The sequence below is a fragment of the Zonotrichia leucophrys genome, chromosome 13 (genome assembly GCF_028769735.1).
Source record: "Zonotrichia leucophrys gambelii isolate GWCS_2022_RI chromosome 13, RI_Zleu_2.0, whole genome shotgun sequence".
NCBI lineage: Eukaryota > Metazoa > Chordata > Aves > Passeriformes > Passerellidae > Zonotrichia > Zonotrichia leucophrys.
The window spans coordinates 42,478-69,679 of NC_088183.1; the positions used below are offsets into that span (position 1 = coordinate 42,478).

General features: G+C 39.2%; 1 protein-coding gene across 1 annotated transcript in view; it reads right to left on the reverse strand.

The window, feature by feature from the left end:
• Positions 1-4,544: 4,544 nt before the first annotated feature.
• KDM3B (lysine demethylase 3B) overlaps positions 4,545-27,202 on the reverse strand; it is a 48,098-nt gene continuing 25,440 nt past the window's right edge. The window contains exons 15-24 of the mRNA XM_064724755.1: positions 26,240-26,496; positions 22,444-22,710; positions 14,442-14,613; positions 11,365-11,455; positions 11,148-11,278; positions 9,720-9,839; positions 9,085-9,224; positions 8,575-8,751; positions 7,910-8,044; positions 4,545-5,904 (exon numbers count right to left, since the gene is read on the reverse strand). Coding sequence (XP_064580825.1) covers positions 5,824-5,904; positions 7,910-8,044; positions 8,575-8,751; positions 9,085-9,224; positions 9,720-9,839; positions 11,148-11,278; positions 11,365-11,455; positions 14,442-14,613; positions 22,444-22,710; positions 26,240-26,496 — 1,571 coding nt within the window. The 3' untranslated portion in view covers positions 4,545-5,823. The remainder of the gene's footprint in view (positions 5,905-7,909; positions 8,045-8,574; positions 8,752-9,084; positions 9,225-9,719; positions 9,840-11,147; positions 11,279-11,364; positions 11,456-14,441; positions 14,614-22,443; positions 22,711-26,239; positions 26,497-27,202) is intronic.

Consider the following 27,202-nt stretch of genomic DNA (forward strand, 5'->3'; position numbering starts at 1 on the left):
GTGTTGCCAGATACTCTTTCTCGTAAACTGAGAGGTCAAGGATTCTTTTGCTAACTACACAAACGAGGCTGAACAGTGTATGTGTTGGAATATTATTCTTAGTGCGGGGTGGGAAATGGGTATAAATGTGTATTCTTAAGCATACTGGAGTACCGGAAACTGTTGTATTTTAACAGCTCACCAATGAATACTGTTAAAAGAATCTTCCTCCTCAGTCAATGCCAGAGTTCATTACTGGGTCCCTGGGCGCCTGTATGTATATTACAGTCATGGATTGATTAGGCCCTGTACACAGATCTCTGAATCACGCTGAGATAACTATTACATAAGTTGGTTTTTAATGGAAAAAAAATCACTAGAAATCTGTCATGGTTCTTCAGCTAACAAAAAACAAAACAAAAACAAACAAAACACCAACACACAAACAAACAAAAACCCCCACAAAAAAACCCCACCACTAAAAACCAAAAAACTCAAATCCAAAACCCCTCTCCAAAAAAAATCTCACAAAAAAACCCAACCAGCCAAACAAAACAAAACAAAAATGGACGGAAGGCACTACGGCAAAGTCTCATTAGTTACCGATGGTTGCTGAAGAGCCTTTATGAAAAGAAATGAGACCAAGGACAGAGTCATAACAAAAACAAAGAGCTGTTTGGGAAAAAATTTCTCATGAATGCATGAAATTCAGTATAATGAGCAAAGAGACAAATACAAAACATTGGCAACTTCCCATTACATGCAAGAGATGAAAACACAAATGTCTCTACAGACAGCAACAAAGAACATTTTATCACAGTCTGCTTTTGGATATGAATGGCCACAAAATGATTGCATAAGGGACTCCACAATTTACACCACTGATGGCATAACTCACTTGCTAATAGGATAAAAGGAATCTGCTTTCACACATCCAAATAACAAGCAAAACCTTCAACAAAATGACTACATTTCTAACTGCATCTGTTTCCTACTGGTGATCAACACAGCAACAGGTCAGTTACTTGAGTAATTTGTTCATGCTTGGATGAGTGGAAGACGCAAACAGAAGAGGGAAAATGTAGAGATCTGGTGAGTAACACATATGATTGTGTGAGAGCGCTAGATAACTGCAGCATGGGTAAGTTACACCTAAATAAAATATGCCTTAGTGTTTTAAGCTATTTAATGTGCCATGGGGCATTATGAAAATCTACAGTGCGTTAGACACAAATGGTGGTAAGAACAACAGAATCTCAACATCATTAGAGAAGGTGGTGTTGTAAATGTAGTGCCTGTAGCTCACTGTTTAGTAGGATGTTACGCTTTAGAACAACTTCAGAAAAGATATTTTAAGCCGGCAATTTACATTTAGCAATAAGTTGTTCATTTTTTCCCATATCATAAATAAAAATGAAAGATTAATTAATTAACTGACCTTCCAGAAGAAGAAATTACTGGTAGTTTAAGGGCTATTTTTGCAATAAAAGTCAGCTGCAGGTTAAGTGAAAATAAAAATATTAGTAGTATTCTCTTTATTATTAGTAATATTGTATAAGTCTGTGTAAATAAGACCTAACCAGGAAAGCAATTCATCACTTTTTTCAAATTAAGGCTGTATGGGGTTTTTCTGCAGCTGTGTTACTCCTGAAACAACTCATGATAAACTTGCGTTCTACAAATAGTCCAAATAGGTCACCAAATATCTATCAATCTGCTATGGCTAAACAACAAAGCATGGAAATCAAATAAGCTGTTCCTCGAATAAAGCAGCTTAAGCAAAGCTACATTAAGAAAAATGCCAGGTCAGATTCAGAGATCCTGCTGAAGCTGAGGTTCAGGCAGAAGCTGCAGTAATGAAGAAACAGCAATTCATCACGGCTCAAGAATATAGGATTCCCTCTGGAAAAGTTTAGCAGACTAAATATGGGTCTTAGGAATACAGGTGAAGTCGAAGAACACAATGGGAACCCTCCCTGAAGCATAAAAGTGCAGATTGTAGTGGAAGAGTATCAAAAGTTGAAAGAAGTAGAGAAAACAGAAAAAGTGCAAGCTGACAGACAAAAATGACACCGTGGACATGACAGCTGGAAATTGTTCTGAGAACATTTCTTTAACAGTTTTGCTTTGCGACTGAAAGCTGTTCTTTTAGAAGATACCTTCCTAGAGGAAACAGCTGTATTTTGTTGTATCCAGCTCTTGAAACTTATATTACCATTTTCCTATTAGACTATATAAAGGCAGAGATAAATAAAAAGCTCCCCTGCAAGGCAGGGGAGTGAGGGACATAGGAGAGAAAAGTAAGATGATTTCTGCCTTGTTGTTTTTCAAATACATGGTGGGAACATGCAGCTCTTTTTCAAAAGTTGAGAACAGGAATCTTTAAGACACTGCCAATTAAGAGGAAAGAAGCTGTGGGCTGATTTTAGATTCTGAGATGCACTGCAAGATAGTACACACAAGCAGGCATTGGCATGCATACCAGCTATTGGGGTAAGTTTGGGGAAACACTGAAGTTGACAATCAGAAGATAAGATTCATTACTGTATCCAGAACTGGAAAGATGCACTGTCAACATCTTCTTCTATGCTATGCTTCACTCACATGCTGTGTAGCTTCACAATCATTTTCCACTGAATCAATGCTTACAAGGTGTGGTTGATACATGAATAAATCACTAGTGTGTCATACACCTCAACCAATACCTCAACTGTAGAAGCTCAGAGCTATCTGAGCTATCAAAGGGCTGTCAGGAGTGAGGAAGAAAGGAAATTATACATACAGGGGAGCAATAGTTTTAAATAATATTCAGGCCTCATAACTTTTATCTTATTTGGATTGTAGGTAAATTCCAGTTACTGCTTAGCATCGAACATCGCTGCTCCAATTCTGATTCCACATGTTCAGGTTTTACAAAAGGCTGTCCAAGAATCTTTCACAGAAACAACACATGGAACATAACTTCAGATGTGTTAGGTACTTATTTTTTTCCTATATTTATGTTGCCTGGTACAGTTGCATCAGAATAAAGATTTAGGTTTTGTAAAATTGAACGTTGCATGCTGCTACATTTTTATTCATTATCAAGAAAAGGGAGGCTTTTGGTTGAAAAGAAGTGAAATCTTCAGGCTGGGGACATTATGGGGACATTACACCTTTACACGGTTGAGTATACACCAACTTTCAGTATTGTGAATGCAATCTAAATTCACTAGGTCAGGCCAACAGCTATATATTCCTGAATTCTTGCTTCATCTTGTCTGTAGTTACAGAGGACATTGGCTAAAAGATATCAGAGTTTAAAGCCCATATTAAAAAATGGTGCTGCCCACTGTCTCATGCCCCTCCATATAGTAATGGCAAGAGAGCATTAGATAGAATAAGTATGATGACTGCAGCAAACTATATTGTCATGTAACTCAAATTTTTATTCTCCCTCTGCTAAAATCCCTACACTTTTATGATGTCTGCTTTATTCTGCTTACATTCTATGTAAAATACCAGCTGCCCCTTAAAATCTTGATCTAGAAAATACTGTGATAAAAACTACTGATTTTATATCTTAAGTCAATTTTATAACCACTTTGGCTGGCTAATTGTGGTATAATCTCTCTATGATACGTCAGAACAATTTGATGATCTTTGAGATCTCTTCCAACGTAGGCCATTTTATGATTCTATGGTATTTCTTAATTTTAGTAATCCCTCTGATTTTGGCTGAATATTACTTAAGGTTGATTGTACTCCATGATTAGTAAAAAAGAAAATTCAAGAGACAGAAGCAGTACTTGATAGACTCAAACTAAACCAAGGTTTAGAATGAGACGCAAAACCCTTATTGTAGATCACTGGATTCAAAATTACTCATGCTACTGTACTAAGATATAGCCAAGTCTCTACCTTTTTGATCTTTATCCAATTCTAATGCTTATACACACACATTCAGAAATGAGGGAAACATCTCAGCTATAATTAATCCGTATGCACAGAGTACAAGAGATGTGCACAAGAAATTGTACGCAACAGAATACAGTGAAGCTGAAGGATTCATGTGTCTGGAATAACCCTTTTTATCTCCAGCAGATAAATTAGCCCACATTCACAGGATAGCTGCAAGGGTATGAGGCAGCAAAAGCCTGTGACTGGACTTTGCACCTAACAACCAAACTGAGAAGCTGCTAGAATGCCACATGTCAGTGAACAGAACTGCTGCTGCCATCACAAACTCCAATGTCAGAAACCACAGAACTTTTACCACCCCATCCATAGCTCCAGTGGAGAGAGCATCTCTGGACCTGCTGGGAAGATAGAGACGGGAAGCACAGTACACGAGATGTTTTTTATGACAAGACAAATCCTCTACCCAAACTACCTTGAAGAATCAATAATTAGCAGGCAGCTTGGTGTGCTCCCAGCACATACTTGGGATGCCACGCTAAACCACATAAGCCTTTTGGCCAAGCACAGCAGGTCAAAATTAGCAGGCAGCCTACACTGCCAGAGGCAGAGGCTGAGACAACCTCAAGGCAGGAAGATCAGCGTACAGGTATGAAAAAAACTGCCCATGCTGTTACAGTAAATGACTTTTATTTTTTAAAAAATGAAATAACCGTGAACATATTAACAGGCCTGCAAGTGGCACTACAGTACAGCTGGAGATAAGGTCAATACATTTCCCCATGTACCTGGACAATGAAATCCATTGCATCAATGCGGACATTAGTAAATTCTGAATACAGTTCTATCAAGCAGGAACATTTTACTTAAAATAGTTCTGGACAAAGTTGACACCAAAAGTTAACTTTTCCTTCACTTTGGAAAGGATATATGTTTTATAGATGTTTTCAGGTAGCACTGGTATTGGGTGAATATTGCCTGCAGTCACCAGTGCAGGGAGAGATGTACAACATCTCCTTGTGAGAACAGAGTTTATACTCCTTTTTACTTTTCATTCTGAGGAAGCAGGGTGGCGCAGAGAGAGGGGGGACAATAGGTGAGGTAATATGGGCAAGGGAGGTGGGATGTCAATTTCTATTCAATTCTCCTTTGGCTGTTATTGTGCTATTTTGGACTGCTTTTTAAAAATCACTTCTTGATTTTATTGAAAGGAAGACTAAATGTAATACACCTTTCCTTGAAAATCCAGGAACAATTGTGGTACTTCAAAAATACTAAAAATATCTACTTTCATGAAATATTAACTGTTTCACTACAAACCTATTTTTTCACTAAATACACAATTCTCTTTATTTCTGGAGTCTCCCTGGGGAAAAAACAGTGGGTTCTCCCTTTAGTTCTGCAACTCTACAGTGTATAGAGAAACAGCTAGAAGAATGGGAGTGCAGAGAATAGCTTTATCCTTTTCCTTGGCCAGTATCTCACACAGGGAGTTTGTTTGAATTTCTGCAGTTGGGCTACTGTTGGTCACATTCTTTCAGCAGTTACCAACCAAGTCTGCAGTAGGACAACCCACCTCCAGCACGTTCTGTCTAACTTGGTGGAGACTAAGTAGGCATGAGGGAAAAAAACCATCCACACTCTTTCTACCATTTTTGATCGTAGTATGCAGGAACACCAAGTGGTTTCCATGTTCTCTCAATTTGCGAAGGCCACAGGAAAGGGATATGGCACCTTTTAGAATCTGGAATTCTGCATTTAAGAGTGCGACCTTCCATTAGACCTTCGGTGTTGAGGCAGCGTAGAAAACAGTGGCTGAAGAGTGTAATACTGACCACACCAGCTCCCAGTGAGAAGCTTTTGCTCCTGCAGAGGCAGTCGTGTGCAGTCCCTGTATATACCGTGAGCAATAGGCCTACTTGACAGGGCATTTGGAATTAGCAATTCCTACGATCTAGCTAGTTTAGATTCATGAGCTTTCAGTGTGCCAACAGCATCTTTCACTGCATGGTAGATAATGTTCTTCACCTGCAACAGGAAAAAAGAAAAATCAACTTCTACAGACTAACAAGCAGAGTCTTACATAGCTATGCAATCAGCTTTGGCAGCTGAATTTGTAATAGTTGGCCAGTATACATGAAATATATACTATTTTGCTTCAGAATACCAACAGCACAAATTTTAACTGTCACAGATGACAAGCATCTTAGACACTTGCACTGATTTATTAACTCATTTTCTGGTCACCCAGCAACATATATTTACTTGTGTTGTTTTAAGATAATTCCTTCTCCTGTGAGAGCTAGGAGGAAGTGCAGTACGAAGTCATTATATTATATATATATATATATATATATATATACACACACATACATATATATAGATATATTTGTTTATTTTGAAGAAGTCATTGTGATCGAAGTCACTTAGTGACTCACATGAATCAAATCTAAAAGCTGCAAGAAAATTATATGGTTTAATCCTATGAAAACTAATATGACGCAACAAATCATCTTGTTGTCTTTGCATGGTGGCTAGAAATACTTCAAATTTGTGAATCTTGCAGAAAGACAAGCCCATGATGAGAAATCCACTAGTACTCACTGCTATCTTTTTCACAGTTACCTATTTAAGAATCAAAGTTCTGTCTAGTTTCTGATTTTTTTCTGATCTAAGTTTATATGAATTCTGTTTCCAGGTGCTAAACAGAACAGTTTCAACCTCCTAAGTGAGTAGCTCAATTGCACTTGCTCAACTAACTGGCAAGCACCATCATCTTTTCCTGATGTACATGTGACCTCATTTTTGGTATAATTTATGCAGCTGTTATTGTCTCTGTGTATTTTAATATATGAAAATATAGGCAGAGGTTTATATAAAAATATACATTAAAAATGACAAAGTATTTTTTAAAAAAGATGGAGACAAATAAAACCAGTATTTCTTTTCACAGGGTTAATGAGTTGCACTTTTCTTGGGGTTTTTTTTTAATAATAAGCATTATTCATTTGCAACCTCTTAATTTACAGAAACATTTCTGCATTTGTATCATCACAGCTGAAGAGGCACAGTGTTAGATGCCAGAATGAGAGTTGATAATACTTCTGCTTTCCTTTATAATCCCATGAAAATTCACATAGAAATTTATAGCAAACTTTCACTGAATTGGTATGAGAAAATTAACAATGTAGATTCTGACATCCTTGGGTGACATTCTGGAGAGTGACCATATACTTTACTTTGATGAGGACAATCATTCTTCAGATCTCCACCCTCCTTCCTTTCACATACGTGTAATTACTGATACACAAAAAATGCTGACAACAAAATCTGCAAACAGAGCAGTTACTAAAGTTGCTTCAGAAGCATTAGACAAAATCCAACACAATATCCTATGGTCTTCTCTCCGTACAACTTACTGTCTTACATCCAGTGTCCTTGTGTATCTATTATGTTCTGTGCATAATTATTAGCTGAAGCAGTCATGGTTCCTCAAACCAAATCACATTTAATTTTAGGACTAACATATGTTGGATAAGACCTTTAAGATCATCCAATCCAACCACACACCTAACAATGTCAAGTCCATCACTAAACCATATCCCTGACTTAATTAAGCCATTCGCTTTCAGAGGAGTTTTCCTTTAGGCAATAAAGAAACAAATATAAGAGTACTTGGTCAAAAAAACCATCTCTCTTCAAAACAAAGCACTTCTCTTTCCTTTTTAAGATTTTTTTTTCTTCTGGTCTGCTCTGCTGTCATTAGGATTCAGCCATTCAAAAGCTTATTAACACCAATGCGTGCATTAATCTAATGGGGGAAAGTTCTCTGGAAATGCAAAAGTCTATTACTAATTTTTGTTTACATAATACTGTAGACAGAAGTACTTTATTTTAAGTAACATACCTATCAAATGAGAACCTCCAGATTTGTGGGAAGTTGTTACTCTTTCCTTAGAGATACATTTCTAGTACTGAAGTAAGCTGGCCAAACACAGGATGTATTTAATGTTTACTGACATAAAAAGGTTACCTGCAGTTTATCCTCATGGTTTGTATGAGTATTAGACAGATGCCTGAACTCCTGGGTCAGACGGAAGCAGTGCTTCACGTGTTCGGGAGATACAAAATCTTCTGCCACTTTAATGCAGCTGTACAAATTATGGACCTAAAAATCCATACCAAATGACTGATATATAAAGACAATAAAAACCATACAAAACAAAACAAATAAAACCCCAACACCCAAAAGAAACATCAACAACAAAAACCAAACCCCCAGACCCCCCCCCCCCCCAATATTTGGGGTCTGCTACATTTACTTATCGAAAGCAGAAACTGACAGAGTTGTATCTAATAGTAAAATGAGAAAAAAATACACGACATCTAACAGGTTTCCTGTTCTCCCATATATATTAGTGTTCCCTAAAGCAAGTTCTCTTAACCTTTGAATTTGGTTTCCTTGGCTGAAGTTTCACTACACAGAAATGCTTTCCCTCCATTCATCCCAGTTTTTTTCCCCCTGTAATTTCATCAGTTATGTACACATTATTCAGATTTTTAGTAATGTAAGAACTGCATGTGTAGAAAAAGAAACCTTAAGTGTGCAATATTAATTACCAGTTATTTTAAAACTGCAGCTGTTGTGCCTCCAATTCAATTCTATCTGTCAATATAGCCTATAGTTGGTATAGTTACCTGATGGGGAGCACCTGCAGGAATGAACACGGCATCACCAAGGAACTGCACTATTGCCCAGCCTTGCACACCATACTCATCATATAGTCTCTTACGTAAGGTCTGGTCCAAGTACCAGCTTTGGTCATGAATGGGGTCATGATCTGGAGGATTTTCTTGGCCTTGTTCTTCTCCAACCTAGGGCCAAGATATGGGGTGGAAGGAAACCATGACACAGCACCTTGATATTGCTGGCTCACAAAATGGTCTGTATCTAAAAATTTAACAAACTATTTCAAGGTAGAACATGATTTTCATCAAGGTCATTTAGGTCTTAAACAGCAACATGCATTAGTATGAAGATTCCAGGCCAGGCTGCAAACCTGTGAACATAGTAACTATCAGTGCCCTCAAAGACAGAAGTGCAATACCTACACACTTGATGTTGATAGCAATTTGAATCATTCAGCTGCTATAAGCAAGCTGGTCAAGGAACCCTGTAAGCTTAAGCTTTCTTTGCAACTAGCATACCTTCCGGAGAAGTTCCCGTATCTTTTCAGCATCCTTGGCAGCATAGATGTGCCACAATGCTCCAGGTTTCTCTCTTCCTTCATGGATTCGCTGCTTTGTTACATCATCAGCATCTCCCTCATCAATTGTTTTCAGAACCTCTGAAAGGGGAATCCATGTAAGAACTGCTCATGTTTTGACACAGAGAAGAGGAAGGAGCATTTTGAGCTACTAAATTCAGTCACACTGCAACTGATCATATAGTGCCCTTCCTAAGCCCATCAAGCTTCATTTTAACAGAATTCAGTGAATGTGTCAATTGACAGCTAAAAAAGCTCTGTTCACAAAGCTCAGTCTTGAATTTAAACTAAGTTACAATTATTTAAACACAAGGAGAAGAAAGGGGAGTAAGCTACTCTTTCTTCTCTTTTCTTCAGGAATGTACCTAATTTCTAGGTACAAAACTCTGCTGCTCCCACAGTTGGAAACTAATGAAGCATTACTGCACTTTTAATTATGTGCTGCAAATGTTGCAAACTGTCTTGTATATTTGAATTATGTATCATAGAAATGACAAGCTTAAACAATAAAAGATACTCTTTTTACAAACACAATTGATTTTTAGTGTACAGAAAACAGCTTTCCTTAAGCATTACCATCATCATGGCTCCCTTCCCCAATGGGAATCCCAACATACACCATGACGTTAACAGCATCAGACACATCCAAGTGCAGGTTTGTGGTACCAACTCGTCTGTCTTCTGCAGTAATTAAGCCTATAACAGAGTGTAAAATAAAATAAAATTCTGTGACTAATCTCTTATAGAAATAACCTAGCTTGAAAAACCTGTTTAAACAGCTAACTTTGTACGGCAATGAGAGCAGAAACCAAAGTCAAAGAGCAACTGAAACAGGTATATTCATGTCACGTGTAGCGTAAGTAAAAAGTTTACTGATAACTAGTATTTTTATTTTACAGGAAAACAGAAGCAAACCTTACCCAAGTCATGAGAAAACAAGCATTTTAACACCAAAGCCGTAACTTGTACTTTACAATTTTCTCTTTGAGAGTCTTTTATACAGCCTGTACTAGAGAACTTAGCTATCAAAAGCACAAAGCAAGTCTTCCTATGCTTGGAGGCAAGAGAGAACTGCTTTAAATGGCATTAGCATCCTACTGTGTGCAGCAAGTCAATGGTCTGTTAGAAGTATAAGCCTCCAGCCGTTTTTTATTTTCTCATACTAGCTGCAAAATCCATGACCAGCTGAATTCACAGCAGTTAGTGATCAACTCATCATTAACAATTCAGATTACAATTCAGTAAGGAGAAACACCTGCAGACTCAAGTGCTTGTACCTTTGCACATTGAAGGAACTTATGTCTCTCTCAAGTGACTGTAAGTAATGGAGAAAGATTTCAAATGTTTGCTTCTTAACTCTTTGACCTTCTTATTAACATGTTCCCTTTTTTTTCCTCTGGCCTTTCAAAAGCACCCTCTCTTTCTACCTCTGCTTAACCATCTCTAGCAAGGAACATGGCATGGAACCAAAATATATTAAAAAAAAAAAAATCTTTGTATCAGCAAACAGTAACAGTACGCCCACAAGAGTTTTCAGGATTACCATCGCATTTATCTATTTTCTGTTTAAAATACAAGCTTCTGAAGTTAGGAACTCAACTCACTGAACAGTACCTATCATAACGGACCAGAAACAGGTCAAAGTCCCCAGAAGGTGAGTAATTTTCCTCTTAAATACTTCAGTTGCTCTCAAAAACATACTAACTTTTCCTTGAACCCTGTATTGGTATTATGCCTGTTATATGTATCAATAATTGTTTGCAAACCTAACTTACTGTATGTACATCTCTTGGATACACAAGGCAGAAAAGGGCACATCTGACAGAGAGAGCTAATGTAAGAATAGTTTTGCAGGACTAAATGAAAAAGAAGAAACAGCAGGCTCTAGGATAAGCACTGTGTTTTGCCACAGCCACAGCCTTGTGTAATGCCACAGCCTTGTATTTGCCCTCAGTGTAATAAAGAGTCACAAAAACCAGTATCTGCAGACCTATACTCACATACCATACGCATTGTACATTTTAGGACCCAAGTCAGGACGGACAAAGTAGCTTGGCAGCCTAGAAGCCAAATTCAGTCTGCCATCTCTCTTGGTATATTCAGGAAGAGGAAGATTTTCCATCAAGTCCTCAAACCTAGAGAATAAAGACAGACAAAGGCAGGTTGTCCTCCTGTAGCACCTACAGCCGTCCTGTCAGCACTGATACTAAAGGTTACTTACCTTGTAGGCATCATATCTCTGAAGTCCTCCCCTGGAGGCCAATCCTTTAACTTTAGTACCATTGGCTGACCATCATCTGACCTGAGCCGTTCTGCAAGAAACAAATTAAGATTTCTTCATGCAGTATCTTTTTACCACAGCCCACTACCTTTTTAAAGCTGCAAGGGTTTTTGTACCTCTCACAATGCACAGCAAAATGGATCCTGGTTTTGTTTTGGGCTTCCAAGCAATATCATAGTATGATAAACAACAGTTTAACAACTATATAAGTATACATGCACAGATATAATCACTGACAGCAGAAGTTTGACAGATCTTGCACAGCTGCTAAGTCTCAGAATAGTTTTTATTCAGCTTCAAAAGCCTTTCCAAAACATTCTTCCTTCTCCTTTTACCAAAGTTTATGGGAGGTTATCATTAATTTCAAGAGAAGTGGTACTTCTATAAAATTAAAGTTATTGGTTCTTGTTCTGAAATCAGTCCTAACTTCAGTGTAAAGCAAGAAACCATCGTACACTACATTCAAAAAAGCTAAAGAGCAGGTGGTCACAAAGGAAGATAGCCTTTAGGTTTCTTTAATTCTTATTTGCTGGAGGAACTCAAATTAGCAGAGTGCCAAAACCAAACATTTGTTCTTTACTTTAGGAGTTTTACACAAGTCCTGACTGGAAACAGAAAACGAGCAGCACAGAAAGATGGCATTACGTATGCAACAGTGGATGTACGCTCTGACAGTACTGACCATAACTGCTGTTCTACCTCAGATCTTAGGGCTAAGAGAGTCTATCTGGAAGTGGTACGCAAGTAGCAGAGAACTCACTGTAACATTTAGAGAAAACCATAGCTCCTTCTTCTACCAGATTTTTCACAACTCTACATGAAGCCACCAATTAAAAAACTAGGTGTACAGCAGTCTTAAGAATTTAGCATCCCCATTTCCCCAGAGAGTAACACCCTTCACTGCTTCCTACCTTACTGAGAATTGTCAGCCAAACTGATCTAGCAGAGCTCCTGACAGCATCGGTAAAGAAAGCATATCTAAGAAATTAGGACTTGGAGATCTGTGAATCACACCTGTGTTACATATCATCAGGCTACAGAAGACAGCCTGAGTTTGCAATATAAAAAAATATTTTATTGAAATTAAAAGAAATTAAGAACCGCAGATATGTAGTGACAAAAGTGACTGATTTGAAGATAAACTTTGATAAGCTACAGATTTTTCAGTGAGCGAACTGAAAAGCTCAAGGACTTGAATTTCAATATGTTTCACAACTTCCCATATTCAAGATTTTGAATTCGTGAAGGATCTTTGATCTAAAGAAGAAGCAGTTTGTAGGGAGGCTATTCAGAAAGGACAGAGTGAAGAACTACTTGGATGATAATATACAGATCTGACAAATTACATGAGACTGGACAAACCCCAGAAAATACCAGCAAAGAAAAGCAGGTGTAAGAAGGATCAAAACAAAAGTCCACTTTGAGCCCAAAAATATTAAAAGAAACAGCAAAAGATTGAAATTAATTAAAGTATCATATAGAATAATCTCAATAACACCTCCAAAGTCAGTGGCTGTTCTACATCTCCTTGATAACTTAATGTGAGGGCGGGAGCCAGCCACATATTTAAAAAATTTAGAATTCATGTAATGCAGAGAAGTCAGAGACATTAGGTAATATACCATCAGTTTTCATAAGAATTAGAATATGAAATATCTGGACTAGCAGCAAATAATATTCCTCTATACTGGGGACTGAACATGGCTGAAGAAACTCTAAATAAAATGTATTTAAAAGAAACTATCATGAGTGATAAGGTTTTCCAACCTAGGTAATTAATATTTCTCATGTACAGTGTGGTAAAGGCTTTGTCTAAAAGAAAAGCCAAAGGTGATTTTGCTGAAAGAAGCATATCTGTCTGGAGACAAACTGCAAGTAACATTTCTGAAAGATAACTTGACCCATACAAATTCACTATTTTCATTCATCACCCCAGCACAAAAGTAAAGAGTTTGTGAACTTTCCCAGTTACTGTTAATACACAAAGACCACACCATTATATCCTCCAAGGCCATTTATTCTGATTAATAACAAAACCAGTATGAAATTTAACAGTACAAAATACAACACTCTGTACTAACCATATAAAAAAACAAGTCAAAAGCAGGGAGTTTATTGATTGTAAAATTACTAGGAAAGGAATATTCTTGGTCTGCAAATCTATAATTTTGTTGACTGTTGAATGAACATTCCATTAAGTCATCCAACACTTCACCATTTCTGCAATATCCACACAGCAATAAATACAGAAAACATTTTATACACAACTCGAAAATCAGCAATACTGCAATGAACTTACACCTGTAACCATAAGACCACTCAGATCTAGGCATATACAATCTAAAATGGAGCACTCAGCTTGTCAGAAGCTCTTTAACCTGACCTATATTGTCCTCAGAAATTTTAGTTGGTTAGTTTCCCCATCCACACTTGACAGAAGGTTTTCTCAAAGACCTTGAGCATTAAATAATGTGTTATCATGTGAGGCACACATATAGTATTGCTATTCATAATAGATATAAATTTGCATTTGTATGTCAGATTTACTCGACTGATGTATTCCACCAAATCCAAATTTTCATATCGAAAGTCTCCATCTGTTTTAGGAGAGCAGGTTCCCTTTAGTTTTACAATAAAAACTGAGGTTGAAAGGAGAGCAAAGGTAGACACATTACTTACTTTCTTAAAAATGGTAACTGAGGATTAATTTCACTGGGAAAAGTTAAAACAAACAAACAAACAAACAGGCAATTTCCCATGAAAGTTTGACACATGAAAGTTATACACACCAACACAGTGCAGTACAGACAGTTCTCTTGGACAGTCCTGCCCTAATCTCCAATAAAGCATTTTCCAGGATGTGCTACATATAAGGAGCAATGGCTTCTTTGGATGAGACTGATAGGTATTCAGATTTTTTCTTCATTTATTTTTTAGGAAAATAGGTGGAAAATTAAGAGTTGAAGATAACAAAACAGACTGCTCAGTTAAACTAGTCAGCCATAAATATTACTTACTAGATATTATCTCAAAGCCATCCCAGAAGTCACGCACTTTCACGTCTGAAATTATGGCACAGTTCCTGCAGTTCACCAAATCTACATCTTGATCTCCAAATTCCAGGCTGAAAGCTTCTGGTTTCCAAAGTTCTGACTTCAACTTCTTATGGACACCAGATACCAGCACGGGCTGAGAATACAAAGATGAATGCTTACTCCACCATAACCAATTATCTTATATATGCAGCCAAACTTTCTTAAGAGAGCCAAGACTCCTGCTACCACCATATAAAAGACACCACAAATCTGTTTTCATCATGTCTGGCTTTTGTGCATCAAGCAAATAACCAGAGTCAAAGCAAACTTCAGTTCCATGCCATGTGCAGTTGCCTTAGAAGTGGCGTTGGATTAGACTTGCCGAGGCAAGTGCATTAGGTCTCCATGGCAAGGTGTTGGCAGCAGGTATAAGCTCTGTCAGAGGAGGCTGGGAGCTGCCCCATGGTGGACACAGATGGTTCCACCGGGCTCAACAGACCCATCACTGGCAAAAGCTGAACCCACAACTGATGCTGGTAGCTTTCTCTGTAATAATGAGAAAGGGTAAAAAGTTCTCCACAGCTGACGCATGCGTGCCTCTGTGTGTGTGTGAGAGAGAGAGAAAGGGAGAGAGAAAAAGAGAGAGAGAGAGACAGAGGGACACACAACACACGGATGGCAGGCAGGAGGGAGGGAGAGAAACAGCTCTGCATACACCAAGGCCAGTGATGGAGGAGGTGCTCGCAGCCCATTGAAGAGCATGGTGAGGCAGGCTGTCCCCTGCAACCTGTAGAGGACCACGGTGAAGCAGAGATCCACCTGCAGTCTACAGAGGATCCACTGCAGCAGAGGGATATTTGCTGGAGAGCCCATGCTGCAGTAGGTTCTGGCAGAAGCCGTAGGGAGAATCCCACTTATAAGCAAACTTTCTGGCAAAAACTACCCACTGGGGACCCACACTGGAGCAGCCCGTGGAGACAACTCATGTTAGAGCCATTTGTGAAGGACACTATCCTCTGAGAGGAACTCCACACAGAGGAAGCAGCAGGAAAGTGTGAGGACGAAAGGGCAGCAGACACTGTGTTGTGAACTGACCACAACCCCCATCATCCCCCCTGCAGGAAGGAGGTAGAATAGTCAGAGATAAGAGAGTAAAGTTGAGTCTTTAGGAAAAAGTTGAAGTGGGTGGGGAGAGGTAAGGTGTTTACTGATTTGTCTTTCTTCTCTTCCAGCCTACTCTATTTTTAATTTGCAATAAATTCAACTCCTTTATCACAAATTAAACCTCTTTTGCCCATGAGAGCAATCCCTAAGGGACCTCCCTGGCTTTATCTTGACCCAGAAACTTCTTCACCTGATTTTCTTCTCATATTATGTTGAGAAGGGGGAGTGAGAAAGCAGCTGGGTAGAGGGGTCTGGCAGCCAGACAGGGTCAATCCACCTGTGGCAGTAGAGTAGGTGTAGAATCCCACCACCTGACCTTTTTCTTAGGCACACATGCAACTACCACTAGAAACGGCATTTGTAGTAAAGCCTTCTCATGTGAAATTTTAGTATTTTAATATGAATTGTTTAACTATTTCACTTGTTATTTATGTATAATCACAGATCAACATTAACTCTGTAGGACAAAACCAAGTAGTGGAAAAAAGGCTGCTCACTAGCAAAAGGGTTTTTAAGATGCTTAAGCTAATGATGTACATGCATTCCAAACAGCTATTTCAGTGGCTTCTCCCCATAAAAGCATTTAAAATGCTTTAATTAATTAATTAATTTAATTAACCTCAAAGCATTTGCTAAACTGACAATTGGAAAAGTTATACCAGACAAACCTCCCAACACTGCCAAAACTTTCTCAGTTCCTCTCACCCTGCCATCTCAAAAGAGAGTTACCAAACTTGAGAGAAAATGAAGAGGGTATAAAGTGAACTTGCACATTAACTATTCCCACCCAAAAAGCTTTACTTTTGTAACTGCTACCTATGTTCAAATGGCAGTTCCCATGGCTATGCAAGTTTGAATTAATTCCAAGCTGTGCCCTATACATTAACAATGTATAGTGATGGTGGGTCCTGGTTTATTCACATGAAGAGCTCCGCACAACCCTGAGAAGCACACATGACCCTAGATGTAATATCAGTGTGCTAGGCAAAGACACCGACAGAGCTATATACAAGCAACTTCAAAGTTATGCTGCTCAAACACACTCCAGTAACTAACTGCTGCTTCTTTTGTATTGTCCAATAGCCTCTAAAAGGCCTAGTTTTGATTTTAATCCCTAAGTGAGGACAACTATTTTTACATCCAGAAATGAATGTAAAACTCCCAAGTCTGGGGATAATGGGAATGGCCTTGGTTTTCAAATACAATACAACACAGCCATTAAGTTCTAGAAGGCAGCAATGAAACCTCAACTTCAGATGAGTGAGATTTAAGAAAACAAAAAGGGGTTGTTTACTTTACTCCTGTGAATTTCAGGAGACTAGGGGAATGAAAAAAAAAAAAACCCACAGAAACATGTAGACTACCCTCACATCAAAAAAGAGTATTTTCTTGTATTGAGGCTGAACTTTCTGTACCCACTCCCACTTCTCCTGTCAGTGGGCACTGACAAGAAGAGCCTGGCTCCCTCTTAAGATTTCCTCCCCACACTCTCCTGAGCCTCTTTTTCTCTAGGCTGAACAGTCCTAACTTGTTCAGCCTCTCTTCAGCTAAGTGATGCTCTAGTCCCTTCATCATCTTTGTGACCCTTCACTGGGGTTCCCCCTCCCCTCCTTCGCATTGGGGAGCCCAGGACTGAACACAGTAAGAGGAACCATCACTTCCTTTGACTTGCAGACAACCCTCTTTGTAGTGAGGATACTTTCTTGGCTCACAGTCACTCCCTTGCCCAGTGGGACCCCAAGATTCTTCCAGGCAAAGCTACCTTCCAAATGGTTGCTTCTCAGCAGCTGCTGTAGGATGTTATTCTTCCTTGATGTACAGGACATTACATTTTTCCCTGCTGAACATCACTAGATTCTTCTCGGTCCAATTCTCCAGCCTGTTCAGACCCTCTGATTAGCAGCAGAACTCATCTGCTGTATCAGTCATTCCTCCTAGTTTTGTATTGCCTGTGAACTTGCTAAGGGTGTATGAACTCTACCCCATCTAGGCCACTAATGACACAACAAGTACTACTCACTGCAGAAGTGACTGACGATATACCACTAGTGATAGTGCTCTCACACATGGCATTTCAGTCAGTTTTAAGTCCATCATACTGTTCACTTACCAAGTCACTTTGATGATATTATGACAGTGTAAAAAACCTTTAATAAAAATTAAGACAAAAAACGTCCACTACTTTCCTTTCATGTACCAAGCCAGTCATATCATCACAGAAGGCTACAAGGCAGGTTAAGCATGATTCAACCAGTATTCCTGAGCTCCTTTTCTCTTCATGACCATATCCCCATGGGATTCTTCCAAGCAAGTATCTGAAAAGGCAAAAGCCTGCTCTCCCAAAGCCCAAATTTGTGATCATGATTTTTTGTTTTGCTCCCTCCTCTCAGAATCTTGATCTGAATGCCATCATCTAATAGTCACTGCAGGCAAAGGTGCCCCATATCTCCACATCTTCCTTGTGTGAAAGCACAAGGTCCAGAACAAGTGCCCTTCCCCAGCAGCTGTCTCAGAACATTGACATTAATGTTCTGAGAATGAACGCACTTCAGAAAACTTCAGGACTGCTTGTGACCTGTTGTGTTGTTCCTCCAGCAGGTATCAGGGTGGTCCCATGAGGCCCAGGAAATGTGAACACAGGGCTTCCTCCAGTTTTTTAAGGCCTTATCACATTTTTATGGTCAGCTGGTCTGTAGCAGATACTTGCCATAATGTTGTCCATAATTGCTGATCAATAATCCTGGCCCCTAAGTTCTTGGATGGCTCATCATCAGTTCCTACACAACTTCAAGCATTCTAAGTTCTTCCTCACAAAAACAGCAATGCTCCCTGCTTACGTTCCTGGCTTGTCATTCCTGTGTTGTCCTTCCTGAATAGCCTCTACCTATTCCTTCCCATACTACAGCTGCATGAGCTATCTCACCACTTTGTCATACCAATGAGATCACGGCTGTGCAACTGCACACTAATTCCTCCTCTTTGTTCAATGTGCTGTATGCATTAGGGTACAGGTACTTCAGAAAGACATCTAGTCATGTTCATTTCCCAGAAACAGCGTGAGAACTTTCTTCACAATGCTGTGATGCACACAGATCCTTACTTACATGCATATACTTGAGGCGGACATCTTTCATCCTTTGTTTCTTGAGTACAGGATTATCCCTGTTCACATCACCTCACACTGCTTGCTTGCCAAATCAATCAATTCCTTCCTTGATATCACTGGTCATACTCTCCATCCCTTGTTCCTGCTTATAGCTTTTCTCATAAGGTTAGCCAGCCTGTTGGCAAGATTTTTTTTTTTTTTTTTTTGCTTAGATGGATCCTATCTCTTCCACACAACCCTCAATCCTCAAAGAGGTTCCCATGATCACAAAACCCTCTTGGTTAAAACTGGCTGTGCAAACAATAGTTGACATGCAGGATCTGTCCACTCCCCTACCCTTTGCTGGCAGGAGTAAGAAAACCATGAGGGCTCCACGGCCTTGATTAACACTTCCAGAGCCATCCAGCCACTTTTGATACTCTCCCGGTCTCCCCAGTAGTACTCTAAGTGCCAATATGGAAAAGCAGCAGAGGGCACATGTTTGAGGGACAGATAAGCTTTGGTAGTCTTTCCACTATGTCCCAAATGTGACATCCTGACGAGCAGCAAACCTCCCTAAGATAACAAACCAAATACAGCAATCTCAAATCTGAATATACTCTCATCCCAGCAAAAATGGTAACATTAGGGCAATTAAAAAGTTTAAGCATATTCTACAACAAACACTAGGGATCACCTATGAGTAAAATAACTTTCTACAGTACCTTTCACATGGTGTGTAGAAAGCATTGCCTGGTAGACTTTAAGCTGATAGCTAAACCAGCTGTCTTCAGTGCGAAAAAATAATGACATTTTGATCCCCGCTGCATTCACCTGACCACTTGTAAACAGCAATTAAAAGAAACCCCAAAACAACCAAATTGCTTAACTTAGTAGAACCCTTCTGGCTATTAAGCAGCAAATTTGCAATGGAAGAAAAAATTATTCCCTTTAGTGAATAACACAGATAGGGCTCCAAGATAAAATGACAGTGGACTTGCGTGGTAGACATCTCCTGCCAAATCTGCTCTCAAACTACAGGGAGATAAAAATAACAAAAAAACCCAAATCAAAACAAAAAGCTGCAGTACCGTATCATATTTTCAGTGTCTCAAAAAAGAGAAATCCTAACATAGAAAATCAGAAAAAGTCAGAAAATACCAGGTTGCTATAAGATGAGGATCCTAACAGTATACCCAGATGAGCAAAAACCATTTTCAGGAGAAAAAAATGCTCTTTAAAAACAACTTCAAGAATTACTCTTATGGCCTCAGTGAATTGTGGGACAAGACAAAGTTTAACTAGTTTCTGACAATTTCTAAGATGAAGGACTCAAAAAATGTTGCTCTTTTTGAGTGACACTGAAAGGGTGCCATTATTATCTAAGCATTAAGGGAAAAGAACTTTCTCTTTTAACAATTTTGGATGCCATCATATCCAACATCTTCATATGGCACAGATCTAGTGTACAGTGTTGTTGTGCTGGGGAGGGTGGCTAAGGGTTTTTTTCCAAGTAACTTTTCCCAAAACACAAAACAGGAAGGGGATTTAGGAAATAGTGGTAGAATTAATGTTCTTTCACTTCACTTTTAAAGGTGCAGCTGGGATGTACAGGAGGATGTAAGCCAAGGAAGTACAGTGACAGAGAACGGTTTCTTCAGAGAGTCTCTGCTTGAAAAAATTATTTTTAAAATACCCTTGTTGAGACAGTAACATCTGTCTGGGTCACATGCTCTCTCTTATGTAGGAACAAGGGAGGTTGTTCAATTCCTTTTCTCATTTCAACAGGAAACTCCAATGACTGCAACACCACCTTGAGGATTGCTGAATGAGCAAAGAACTTTCCCAGTCTGTTCCTATTTAAGGGGTCCTCTGAATGCTAAAATGATCCAGAAGCATCAATAGCATACCTTGTGGCAAAGGCTAAAATAGCAGGTGACAAAGTACCTGCTATTGTACAGGTACACGAGCATGGCAATTGCAGCCAGAGTCTCAGGGTGTACACCAACTTGGATGGTGCTGCACGCTGCAAGCTACAGACACAAGATTCATAATCACATCTCTAGACTCCCTAAGCAGTCCCTCAAGACTCATCGCCAGTCAAGAACCCCACGGTCACAAGCAGCATGTTGCACATGGTGACTAACCAGTCTCATTGGCAAAGAAACTGATAAGCACATTTTTTGTAGGCATTCCCAAGATATTTAAGATCCTCCTAGGAGAGGCAGTAGTATTTCCCAACAGAAAGTGTTGAGAAAATTATCAAAGTATGCTAACCAGAAACTAAGAAGCTCTTAGCAAAGAAAAGATGATGGACACCACAGCACTGCAAAAGAATGATCAGAAATCTCTCATAAATCAGAAAAATATAACAGGATGAAAAACAAAATAATTTTTAAAAAAAAGAGATTCCTATGTACCCCAAAAAAGTCAGGACAGGAAAGCAACTGCACTTAGTCAGAAGCTGGCAGTGAAGTTTCTAGTCAGACAAGCAAGGGTGTGCTGCACAGTACCTTCCTCCAACTATTAGGAGCTGGCCAGAGGAATCATGAACAGAAATGAGGCCTGTGGCACAACAACCATCTTTGCAGTTCTCACAGCTATGTGCTAGCTGTGCTTGTGCCCAGGCAACCCAGAGAATGTGCAGTTCCATGGGACTACATGTAAATGAAAAGTACTCTACTGTCAGGAGTCGACTCTGAGTGCCAAAAGAGGTATATGCAGCCTGTTCCTCCACCACACCTCAGTGTCTTGTGAAAAACCACAAATAAGCATGGAATATTACTGCCAAGCGCATTAGCACGGTAACATAAACTATCCGACAACAAGCACTTCTCCAGAAAAGATGATGATGGACCTAATGGTCTAGCACTAATGGCCTCAATTCTGAGTAGCTAGTGAAGGTAACTGTGTCAGAGGCAGCTGCAGAACCAAGTGCCAAAAATACAGTTTGAATGGCAATGGCCATTATCCTCCGTTAGAGCTGTGGGTACACTTCTTTGCAGCAGCAATTACTCATCCATTTTTTAAGATTCAGGTTGTCAGACCAGGCTGATCTTACTGTCCCTCTGGAGAAGTCTAAGCTGCAGCACTACAGACTGACATCTGAAAAAGTGGCTGTGCTGAGAGCAGGTCTAAGGTATAGTCTGTTGTCTGAAGGCCTAACTGCTTGATGGCACCTCAGACAATCCACGAGAGTGTTCCATGCATGAGTTGCTGAGTCCACAACAATACTTGGGTTCCCACTGGCTGTAGGGCTCAGGGTGAGACACTCTATCAAGTACATCCAAAATTCAGTAGATTATTGCATGCAGAATTTTCACTCTTGTACACACTGTAGCTGGAAGAAAATGCATCTTTCCCTAAGGCTATAAAGCATGGAGTGTGGAGTAGATGCTAAGGTGCACTCAGGAAATCAGAGTGGATTCTCTACTGGGCTGTAGTAGAGCAGAGGACGTTCAGCCCAAAGCACACTACAACTAAAAGGGCTGTCACAGCAAACACTCTCATGATGGTAAGCTGAGAAAAGCTCAACATGCAAGAGGACATGGACCCAAATAAATATAGCATAAAGTGAACAGGGCTGCTGTGTCCCCTCTTTATAAAGCTACAGTTGAAATATTCATTCACCATATTCACTCAGGAGCCAAAGTTTGAAGAGACTGTTTTTACCAATGTACAGACTGCAATTTCAGGACACTAACAAGCAATAAGGGTTGGATACTTATCACCCACCTGGCCTTGTTTCCAGCATTCCCTGAAGATCTTCCAGTTGTTTTTATTGCTGGGATCATGAAGGCAAAGAAGTCTACCATCACACAGCCAAGAGTGGGAAGTGTGTGGATCCAGCACATTTAATCCCATTACCATTTCCTTCACCTCCTTCTGTGTGTCAGCTAAATTACTAGCTCGTTTTGCGGCATCAGACGTCTTCTTATTTTCCACCACAGAAGCAATGATATGGTCCAAGAAGTTTGGCAGGCTGGCTTTACCTTTGACCCCCTAGAAGACGTAAATCCAGAGGTAAGTTTAGTCTTGCAACAGTATAAGTATTAAGGTATATCTGCTCTCCTTCAGACTTTAGCACAGACACCTTGCTACCAGGAAAACATGCATCAGAAACAAACTGGCTCAAAGACAGACATGTATCCAACAGAACTGAACAGAAATGGCTACGGCTCTGTTTTACAATGGTAGAGGTTAAAATAACCAGCTAAACGCTACCTATAAAAATATTATGCAGACATAAAATAGAAAACTTTGATTGTAAAAATAGTTCATAGTTTTCCCAACTTCATTAATATCTAAACTCCATTTCCCCATTTTCCTCATTCCATTACTAAGGAAGTCAATTCAACCGTGGGACACATAAGCTGTTCACATATATGAACACATGGACAGAGAAAGGAGAAAGTGCTTCCTGTATGTTAGTGGAACCACTAGTAGAGAGACTCTCTGGTTCTGGTAGCCATGCTCCTCAAGGGACATTTAAAACTCAAGAGCTGTTTAAAATTTGTAACAGGTTATCAACACAATCTTAAAATTTTGTTTTAACTTAAAAAAATAAAAAGCCTGCTTATAGGCCTTGCTTATAGCAAAATACTTAAAACACTAAATAAATTTTACATATTCAACAGAAGATAAACACTTATTGGACCTTGTTTCACACATTTGTGGGAGGAGGCAGAGCAGTGAAAGATTTCTGGTAGAAAAAACCTTCTCATTCAAGTGAAAAACAAAAGAAACATAGCAAACCAATCAACACCACTCTCTCCTCCCTCCCAAAAACTGCCATCATCTTAAAAACTAAAGTTCAATAGATAAAAAATTCACCATATATAGAGCTATCAATCTAAAACATAGCATTATTCATTACTGAATATATTAATTCAGTAAAAAATACTTATGGAATTGTAGAAGAGTCTCGGTCCAACAGAAGTTCTAGAGATCATCTGGTGTAAATTTCTGTTGAAATTAGGTTTTGTTCCCCTGGGCTGGGTCATGTCAACTTTAACTTCACAGGAAAGAAGATTAATTCACTACTTAGGGCAGCCTATTCCACTCTTGTGGATGTAAAGGGAGAATTTTTCCTTAGATCCAGATAGAATTTCTCCTAAAAGAAACTTGTATTGCCCCTTGCCCTATTAACCATGCATCTTTATGAAATGAGTACCTCCATATTCCCTACAAACACCTTTTAGAAATTATAAGATTGATCAGATCCCCAAAGCATTCTCTTCTCTAGGATGAAGAGAACCATTTACTAGAACCTTTCTAAATGTGTCAAGCTCTCCAATGCCTTAAACATTCTTTATGGCCCTTCACTGGATCCCATACAAATTTTCACTGTCATTCTTCACCCGGGGAAATCAAAACTGGAAAGTGTTCCAGGTGTAATGTGACAGGAGCTGAATGAAATAACCACATTCCTTGATGTGCTTCAGCTGTATGCTTCCTGATACAGCCCAGGACTGTTTACCTTTGCAACTGCAGGTGTGCAGTGCTGGCCCAGGTGCAGCTTGTTGTCCTCCAGGACCCTGGGCTCCTTTAACAGGCACTACCTCACTGCTAGTCTGATTCCACTCTCTACTGCTGCCTCGAATTATGTTCGTTTTCTACAGCCCATCTTACCCCAATAAGACTAGATCATAACATCATCTGCTTTGGATGGTCTTAAAAATGTACCATTACTCTGACTTGCTAGAGGCTGTAAGATAGATAATATGCAGCTTAATTATTAAAGATAATGCTTATTATTCTTCACAACAAACTATCAATGCTCCAGAAAGATCAAGATGATTCTCTCAATGAGCAGCAGTCTTGCTTCTCTCAATCTGAGTAACACACTTGTTTCTCAGGTCTGTTTTGTTCATTCTATATGAAGCATCCAGACATTCAAGTCAGGAGATGGACCAGAGCTCTCCATAACTTCTTTAAATCTAAGTTACTCAGTGAAGATCAGAAGCCAGGAAAGAGAAAAAACACATTACACAACACATCTGATTAGATGTGGTGAGACAATGCGTAGAGTTGCCAGGACAGGGATACAAGTTCAGACAGGCTATCTCAAGCCTTGAAGGAATAAGTTGCTTTAACACAAGTGACCACAATTTCTTTGCCTGTACTCAGTGATGACAGGCAGAAGTATTCTTGGATTCACTTTCCTGTAGCAGCATCATATTTTCATGTACAGTTCCCTCTCCCAAAACCAACCAACATGAACTATTATCGAGGTGCTGGCCTGCTGGCCTGTCTGTCAGAGAGTTTAAAAAAAAATTCACTATGAGACAAGCCATTTCAACTTCCTTCTTACTCTATCTGCCTAAGCTTTTGGAGAAAGTATTCACCAAAAAAGAGATAAGTGTTGATAAATTCCACAGAATTTATCCTTCTCCTCAAACAAAATGTTTCTAACCACTCCAAATAGCATTGATTTGTTCAGGTTTTTTTTCAAAGCTATTTCTTCCAAGATGGATTTAAGTATCCTTATTCCAGAAAAGGCATTCAGAAATGGCAACTACACCTTAAACTCACAGGATCACACAACTATAGAATATGCTAAGTTGGAAGCGACCCATCAGAATCATCGAGCCAAACTCCTGGCCCTCCACAGGACAGGCTAAGAATCGCACCCTGTGCCTGAGCATGTTGTCCGAATGTGGCTATTCAGCTGTCCGCTGGACATTTTGTCCAGAAGGATATTTAGAGAGACATCATCAAAAATGTACTTCCAGAAAGATGACATCTACTGCCTTTCCCCGATGAATGAGGTGGTGCCGTCACAGAAGGAAATCACACTCAACAAGTAGGACTTTCCACCCACACTGCAGTGACCAGTGACTGCATTGTATTCCAGATGTTTTCAAATACTTCCCAGAATAATATTTTCCATTATTTTACTGGACACTTAAGTGAGACTGACACACCCGTGGTTTCCATGGTACTGCTTTTTGCCCTTTTAGGAAATCAGGACAACGTTTGCCAGCTTCCAGTCAGCTGGGACCACTCCAGACTCCCAAGACCACATGAAACTCATTGAGAGAGGCTTTTTGATGACATCAGCAGCTGTCTGAAGATGCTTGGATTTATCCCATCAGGCCCCATAGATTTGTAGTGTTGCAGGTGAAGCAGCAGATCCTGGCCAAGTATATTCTAGCTCAAATGCCTTTCAAGTATACATAAGTTTAAGGAACTGGTTTACTCTGAAGTTTTTGTCTTTTTTTCTGTGGTATGCTTTTACAATATTTTTAAAGATGTGAAATTTAATGTGAACTTTGCAGGGATTCTGATTATCAAGTTATAGGCTGTATTTAACCCACTTTCTTGGTCTCTTGAAGAGAATAGCCTCTCCTCAGCAGTAGTACACTAAAACTAAAAATTAGCATGAAAATTCTCTACAAATTTGTGGGGTGGTGAGTTTTGGTGAGGCATTACATTTGTTTCAACATTCAAGAGTAGAAAACGATTAAAACATCCAGATGAAAATCCTTCCCTAGAACAGACATCATTGAAGGAATACAAAATTATTTACCGTAGAAGCTGCAGAAAAGACTGGAGGAAAGGGGATTCCTGTGTCTGATGGGACCTGAGGAAGCTTTCCTGGCCCTGTGTGTAGCAGATCTCTGAGGCTGGAGCCTTCAGCTTTGTTGCTAGATGTCACTGGGCCCAACAAGAGGCTATTAAACAGCTTTGGGGTTAGCGGGGAAACCTTTGTACTGGAGTTGAAGGAATCTAATCCAAAGGGTGAATGGGATTCTTTATTAAGCACTGATCTCAGTGATCCTGATTCTGCAAGATAAATATAAACATTACAGGGAGGGGAGAGAAAAAAATCCCCAAGAGGCAAAGTCAAAACGATCACAAAGTTTTCTGAAATTATTTCCTCTTGCATTAAATAGGATATTAACAGAATCTTGTGGTAACGGTAAATTATCACTGTAACAGTGAATGAGGCACCTCAATGAGCATCAAAGATACTTCACATAGATTTTGCCCTTCATATGCTGCTATGGTTTTGAACAGCACAATAGATCCGATCAAAGATCTGACACATGTAAACACAACTTTTTAATATACTCAGTTAAAAAACATTTCCCTGACTTTCTGAATTTATGTTTTGATTTTAAATATTTCACATTTTAATGGCAGACAAAATATTAAAGTGACCCCCAAAACTTGCAAGTGATTCATCAACATTTAACATCAATATGTAAAGTAGTCCCTTCTAGACATATGGACAGGAATAAATCCATGTTACCTCTGACTTCTAGGAAGTGTAGTCATTCCAACTATGGAGTATTAGAGATGCTCTAAGCTTTCATCTAATTCTCCAACTGGACTCTAGTCTCAGCTCCTTGAAAATACATTCTTCACATATCACACAAAAAAAGCTGTATTTACTTCAACAGTTATAAAGTGACAAAGCCGCATCTGAAATTAATTACTATCATTTTACATCAGGATATCAGCTTCTGAGAAAATAAATACACAGCCT